The sequence below is a fragment of the Aptenodytes forsteri genome, unplaced genomic scaffold (genome assembly GCF_000699145.1).
Source record: "Aptenodytes forsteri isolate BGI_AS27 unplaced genomic scaffold, ASM69914v1 Scaffold54, whole genome shotgun sequence".
NCBI lineage: Eukaryota > Metazoa > Chordata > Aves > Sphenisciformes > Spheniscidae > Aptenodytes > Aptenodytes forsteri.
The window spans coordinates 10,549,382-10,556,968 of record NW_008796044.1 but is presented as its reverse complement, the minus strand read 5'-3'; the positions used below and the strand labels follow the sequence as shown (position 1 = coordinate 10,556,968).

Here is a 7,587-nt window from a genome sequence, read left to right as displayed (position 1 = left end):
GTGGATGCTGGAGGTGCAGGGGTTACAAATCCTCCTTGCCCCCCTGATCCCTACGGACGCTTCACTCGGCCTTTCCTGGGCATGGAGCTACTACGGGTGTTTGTCTTCAAGGGCCACGGGCTGCTTCAGAGCTGTGCTTTCGGCAGGGTGGTAGGGAAATGGTATACCAGTGCCTTGGGTGTGCTGGGGGGGGGAGGACGGCAGCTGGTATACAGGGGTATTTACTTGTGTTTGGAGTCAGTGTCTGTGTGGCGTTCGCCTTTCATCGGGATGAATAGCACAGTGTTCTTTTGAGTGGTAGGTGACATGTTCTTGCTGGGGATTTGATCTCTGGTTCGGTCACGTGAGGTTCTGGTAAAGCTGTCGGGTCTTGACGAGTTCATTGATAACGTTGCCCTTGTTGGACTGAGTATAAAAGGCACCCTAGGAGAAAGTGAGTTTACAGAAAGTAGTATTTGTCACCCTTTTCCAAGTAAAATACAGAACCCGGTCATTTTGAAGGACTGGTTAGGGTGAGATACAGATGGGAAGGAGAATGAGTTATCCAGAATGTATAAAAAGAGGTTTTTTGTTACTGCTTTTCATACCTGGAGGGAATTCTCTGTCAGTATTGACAGGATACTGGAAGTCAATATTCACAGAAAGCAAATATGAGGAAAATGAATGGCTTAGCATTTTTAGTAGCTTTTTAAGGGATTCTTATTTAACCATTTTTGCTTTGAAGGTTTTCTGAGCAGCATGGGTTCAAAAAGCCAAATGATGACCGTGCTCTTCATCTGATGACCAAGTGTGCCCAGACAGTGATGCAAGAATTGGAGGATATTGCTATTGCTTATGGACAGAGTGATGAATATAGTTTTGTTTTCAAAAAGAAGAGTAGATGGTTTAAAAGAAGAGCAAGGTAACAGCTGCTTTGATACCGAAGTGAACTTGTTTTTAACATCTCTCTCTAAACCTGTAATTGTTCTTTAGATTTGCCTTTATCTACACGCAGAGGTTAGGAGTAGGGCTGTGTTTGGGTGTATACACTACAATTAGTTCAGGTTCTTCATGGGAACTCTTTGCATGTGATCCTTCAGGAAAATATGTTCAGTGATAGAGAGTTTTAAAAAAAGTTTTGATAAACATTAGAAACAAACATTGTTAGAAAAAACATTCTTTTAACAAAATGTTTCCTTTTCCAAACTCTTTTACTTGATTCTCAGTACTTCCTGTTCTTCAGAAGAATCTATGCCGTAGCTGATATGTTGGGCCATTATTTAAGAAATGCTGCTGTCCACTAGAATTATCGCTACTAATACCTCAGATAATCACAGATATATAATCATATTGACATATTTCTTTCTTTTTTCCTTTTGCTTTGTGTTTGCAAGTAAGTTCATGACTCATGTGGTCTCCCAGTTTGCCTCAAGTTACGTTTTCTATTGGAAGGATTACTTTAAGGACCAGCAACTTCTGTACCCACCAGGATTTGATGGACGAATTGTGTTGTATCCCAGCAACCAAAATTTAAAGGACTACCTCAGCTGGAGGCAAGCAGATTGTAAGCATTTCTAGAAAACAGAGATTTGTGCAGTTGAGTTCTCTTCCTCTCTGAATAGAAATGCCTTTATTGCCAGTGTATTTGTACATACAGGCGTCAGTGAAAGAACAGCAGGTAGGGTGGTAGTTTTAAATAAACAATCTTAGAATTGTTTTGGGCTTTGTATGGGTATAGAAATACTGGCTGAAATTCTGAGTCTTCAGGCTACTACTATATTTGTTGCATGCTGGGAGTGATTTCAGCCCAGAAAATATTAGAATTATTAATATAATTCATTTATTATTTTTTATGTTCCGGGTTTGTTTAGCCAAGGTGATTCTCTTTAATGAAGAGATGTGAATGTTCAACTTCACACCATGTAGCAAAATTGTAGTACTCAAAAGTGCTGTTTATACCATGCTAGAACAGACCGTTGGATTTCATTTCTAGGCTTTCGTTAGTACCTAGTCCCTGTTGCTCAAATGAAGATAATTTACGTTACACGTAAACACCCTTCACCCTCTGCTCTCCCTTTTTGAAATTTTATAATGAAATCCATCTTCTTGTCATTCTTACGATATGCAGTACCTTAAAAATGAATCGGAAAGATTGTATCTTCTCTAGCAACTGATATTATTAATTCCCCTTTATTCTTGGCTGTTTCTTGGATATGACTCTGGAAATGAAGTTGTTTTTTCTGAGTAGTCACTCAGATTTGGTAAATACTCTTTCTCTCACTCTTTTCTCTTTTTCTGTAGGCCATATTAATAATCTTTATAATACAGTGTTTTGGATGCTTGTACAGCGAAGTGGTTTGACACCAGTGCAAGCACAGAAAGTCTGCTCACTGTCTGCTATTGAGGCCTTTTTTTTTTTTTTTTTTTTTTTTAAACTAGCTACAAAGAAAATCATGAGATTTGCTAAGCTATGTCTTGCCTACCCAGGAGCCCTGGCTGGGTAATAAGTGTAATAATTTTGCGGGTGTAGATTCAACTTCTTGAATTGTACAGATGTTAATATGATCAGCAAATAATGTCTTTTTGGTCAAATATTAGCAGGATTTTGATTTCTTAATTAGCAAGTTCAGACTAGCTACAAAGAAAATCATGAGATTTGCTAAGCTATGTCTTGCCTACCCAGGAGCCCTGGCTGGGTAATAAGTGTAATAATTTTGCGGGTGTAGATTCAACTTCTTGAATTGTACAGATGTTAATATGATCAGCAAATAATGTCTTTTTGGTCAAATATTAGCAGGATTTTGATTTCTTAATTAGCAAGTTCAGAGATCTTAAAAATGTCATAAAAACATCCAGTATCCATAAGCAAGAAGTACAATGGCAGGATTCAGCTGCTATTGATTCCCAGTCCCTTCTGTAGTGTTTTGTCTCACTGTGCAGACATCAGCAGATTATTTCTGTTTCCTCCTGGAGTCTGTTGGCTTTCTTCTATTTGTCTTGAAAACGTAATAAAAAACCTCTCTGTTTTAATATCCTCATTTGGCAGTTGGAAATAATTCCTCTGGGAGAGGTAATTAAACCTTGTAATTTAAAGGTAAAAAACGTGTGTAACGGTCAATCTTACTTCCAATATTCACCCATCTACCCTAGAGATTCAGTTTGCTTGCTTGTTTGTTTTCTGTAGGAGTACTTTTTCTTTTCATTTCCTCTCAGGGAACTTTGGCTGGAGATAAGAATGAAATCTTATTTTCTGAATTCAACATCAACTACAACAATGAACCTTTGATGTATAGAAAAGGAACTGTCTTAATATGGCAGAAGGTAGGAAACTATATTACCACTTGCTTCATGCTCATGTTTTAAATAGCTGTGCTGTGGCAGACAAACTGCACTGCAAGATCACTAGATGTATCCCAAATGTATGTCTATGTATAAATATATTTTAAAACTAACCATATTTGCCATATAATGATGTGTAAGATGACTAATTGCTTTGGATGTGTTTTTGAAATATCTTTATATATAAGCATAGTATGAAAACTGGTCTCTGAAGTCTGGCTTAGATACAAATTATGACTGTTGAGATAAAATGTGTATCAACAGATGACAATATATATGCAGAATTTCACAAGACTGATGTATTTGCTAAGTAAGTCTCCCTTGTTTAATGAATCATACGGTTGGTTTCTTAGTGTTACAAGCCTTGAAAATGGAGGAAGTATTCTGCTTCCTGAAAAATTACATTTTAATGACTGCTGTCAGTTTGATATGGTAATCATTGGAGCCTGTGCCAGGCTCTTCACAGGATTAGATCCCAAGTATTGCCACTGCAAAGGAATTACAAACCTTTGTCCAGTAAGGTAGCTCAGCTCGTAGTATGCTTAGTCCTTTTCTACTTCTGTAAAGAAGCATAGTAAGGAGTGCAGCTGTTAATGGGGAATTCCTTTTAATGATAACTTGGAAACTTTCATCGTTCTTGGATTACATAATTGATGTAGAATTTGTTTAAGAAATCTGTCCTGTGTTTTGTATGAGATGAGACCCCAGAAAATCATAAATGTTTATGGCCTTAGTGTCCTTCTGTAGTAGGAGATCTTAATTAGAAATATGTATGTTTCGTGTGATCAGGATCTGATCAGCCTATGCTGAGAGTTCTCCATAACTTGTTCAGCCTTTCAACTTCTATATGTAAAAAAACTGATAATTTTTTTAATTTAATTTTGACCAATGAATTCTATTATTTAATTTGAACTACTTAGAACAGATAGAGGCTTCCACCTGGAAATACATTCTGCTTGTTTCTTATACATACTTTTTTTTTCTTGGTAATTGTAGACATTTGGAAGGTTTCCCATTTGTTTTATATAGCTCCAAATAAAGTCATGTACTTTATTCAAGAATATTTGCAATGGATTGTGTGAATTTGCAGGTAACTTCTTCAAGCCATGTGATGGTGGCATGCAGTTTGAACTGCTCATGTGTTAGCCTTTGAATTGAGAACAGACTCTCTTTCAAAAGATTCAGTGTTCAAATTCTGTAGCATGCTATAGGGTTGATAGCCGCTTTTGTTGTAGCTTTGTTTCTTGTCCATTTGTGAATCCCCTCTGGAGTCTTACATGTCTGCTAATGTGTCAACTGTATTTTCAGATTAATGAAGTCATGACTAAGAAAATAAAACTGCCAAAGGAAACGGAAGAAAAGGAAGTTGAAGTGAGCCGGACTAAGACTAAAGTCGTTCCCCTGCACTGTGACATTATTGGGGACCAGTTCTGGGAGGAATATCCTGAGATTCTGGCTGCGGATAGTTGATATCTCTGATAAGTATAACTGGTAGTTTACGTTTTGCTCTGCTTGGGTTGTTGGCAAGTGAGGAGTATGAATGGTGGCTGGCAGAGTTTAACCTGTAACCCTCTTCAAAACTACGTTGGTTTTAGCACTGTTGTTGCCTGAAAAAAGGACACTGGTATGTTGTCTGACATACAAGGGTATGCCCATATGGAAAACCTAAATTCGTATTGTATTTTGAATGTTAAGAACTCATCATAAATTAAGACTGCTCCTTGTACATGCATATATGTAGAAAAAGTGTATAGAAATTTCATGCATTTCTATAGCATTTAAACCATGAGGTATTTTACTGAACTGCTGAACTATAAAAAAACCTTGCATATTTGAACTGACAAAAGCAGAAGAGAAAATGATTCTTTTGATTTTCGTTTCAGCTGAGACGGTCCAGAATACTTCAACTGGCACTTAGTATTAAATTTCAAGGCTAGTGTGTTTAGTCAGATTAGTGACAAACTGTTCAAATGCCTCATGTGTCTGATTCTTACAGAAAGGAAATGGAGTAGCTCAGCAGTTTCCTGTGACTGATTTTAAAAGCTTTTGTCAAATGTACAGGATTTTTATACTTTTTAAAAATTAAAAAAACCCAAAGAAACAAAACTTTCCCTGCTGTGTTTATTACTTGGCCTTTCTCATTCCTGGGACTTTTACTAGTAATTGGTGAAAGTTCCAAACAGGGAAGTTAATAATAAAGATACTGTACAGACTTGAATCCTGTTAGGATGTGGGTGGGCATTGCACTCTCATCTTCTGCGGCCTGGGAAGTCATCTATCTCCTACTGTGCAGTAGAGTGAAAGGTAGCAACACAGGGGAATGTTCCTGGTGCCTGCAAAGAGGGTGCTAACAAGAACTTGTATTGCTGTTCTCTGATTTTCCTGGGGATGACACAGACGTAGCAGTCCTGACAGTACATGTTAGTTAGAGGGAAGGGGGGAAGTCTGTGTTTGCCTTGTCTATGCACAGTTTTGTTCTGGTTGAACTATCGGTTAAGACCCTTTGTCAAAACAGTTAAATCATACAACCTCTCAGAGCAGAAATATTTCTGCTAATGTAAAGGAGCTTGTCCCAGTGTAACTGGAATTTGAGGGAAATAACCTATTTCAGTATAGAAATACAACTATAATGATATAACAGGTATTTACAAGGATATTATTGCTGCTTTTAACCATACTGGTTTCAAAAACATGGTGCTAGAACAGTAATCTGGCAAGCTGTTACTAAGGAAGAGATAGTCAGCAGTTGGGACTGGCCATAAAAATAGAAAGAAAGAATCAAATGTGACGGAAGAAGGTCAATACTGAGTTAGTTTCCCATGAATTCGTGTAGCAGCCTACTCTCTGTTTCTCCTTTTCTTCCCACAGGAAGAACTTGCACATTGCCTTAAATGTGTATTTTTTATGTATTTATTAAAAACACTAAACAGGTACTGATGTAAACTACTACTTTGCAGTTTCTTCCTGAGATTAAACAATGAGTTTATACAATTATAATAGCACGGGGCTTCCCCTCTGCTGCTGTGTGCTAATACTGAGCAGTTAAGTACATGCAGTGAGAGAACGCGTTATCACTTTTAGTTTGTAGAATGGGCTGTATAATTCCCAGGAAGAGGATATGAGGGATTGTGAGGTGATGAGACTGAATCATTGCACTAGTCATTTACTGCTAAGAACTTCCTATCTGTCTGTTTGGGTTTTTTTGTCTTGTAACACAAATGTAATTTACTTGACTTTGATATGCCATATGTTACTATCTGGTGCCTGACTTCGGACGTTACATATAAGGCAGCTGTTCCAGAGGTGGTAACATTTGGATTTTGCAGTCTGAGGAAAGATGGAAAAAAAATTTTGGCAACCATGATTCATGCTTGGAAAGTATTATGTAGGTTTTTTATCATATGTATTATGACTACCTGATACATAAATAGATATATTGTAGAATGTATGTACATTGTGTGTGTGTATTAGGTCTTATCCTCAGACCGTTTTCTAATTAACTCATCCTTACAATAATATGTAATAAGTAAACATATCCGTTTACATATGGATGCAGACTTTGGAACCGAGATACGGATTGTCTGTACAGCCATGGCCTTTAATTTGTATTAATATAAATGCTAGAGAAAGAAACTCCCTGTGGTATCCTTATGCATAAAGTCATATGTATGACTTCGTAGCTGTAGGAGAAAATAAGTCTTCCTAAGGTTCAAGAAGTAGACTGGCATTAGTGGCACACGCAGCTCGACCTGTGTCCTATGCCTGTGCTCATAGGTATTTCTATAGCTGCAGAAGTCCCGTGCTGTGAGCCGGTGAAGAAATAGGTGTTTCCTCTGAAGTTGGTCCGCGACCTCTGGCTGATGTTGTATTGCCGTAACAGGAAGCACTAAATGTACAGGAACCAGTTATGAAGGATTAATGGTGGGTGCTGGAATGCGTTACAGCAAAACCACTCTGCAGCATTGACACGCGGTGCCTTCCTTTTCTTCGGAGAAATGTTTCTGCACTGTATACCCGTTTACGGATTAATATGCGAATTACATTGCAACCACCTTTTGCCCAGGTGCCGTTTCATTGCCCGGGGCAGGTGGGGCGAGGTCCCTGGCCGGGGGAGCGCCCCCAGAACAGCCGGGGGGCTCCGGGGTGGGCTGCAGAAGGAGGCCCCAGTACAGAGACCAGCGGTGGACTTGCACCAGGGAGTTAACTGAAGATGCAGCGAGGAGGGAAACGGCAGTAACACCGGAGTATCTGTGACTTCCCAGCCTGCCG

At 38.5% G+C, this 7,587-nt stretch overlaps 2 protein-coding genes across 2 annotated transcripts in view; one reads left to right on the top strand and one right to left on the bottom strand.

The window, feature by feature from the left end:
* SOX30 (SRY-box 30) overlaps window positions 1-675 on the bottom strand; it is an 8,597-nt gene extending 7,922 nt beyond the window's left edge. Inside the window, exon 1 of the mRNA XM_019473792.1 lies at window positions 588-675. Within this exon, the coding sequence (XP_019329337.1) occupies window positions 588-675 (88 nt within the window). The remainder of the gene's footprint in view (window positions 1-587) is intronic.
* Window positions 676-834: 159 nt separating this feature from the next.
* Window positions 835-5,400, top strand: THG1L (tRNA-histidine guanylyltransferase 1 like). The gene is made up of 5 exons (XM_019473839.1): window positions 835-901; window positions 1,469-1,543; window positions 2,281-2,360; window positions 3,193-3,300; window positions 4,627-5,400. Exons 1-5 carry the CDS (start codon window positions 835-837, stop codon window positions 4,786-4,788), a joined length of 492 nt encoding a protein of 163 aa, XP_019329384.1. The 3' UTR covers window positions 4,789-5,400.
* Window positions 5,401-7,587: the final 2,187 nt, after the last annotated feature.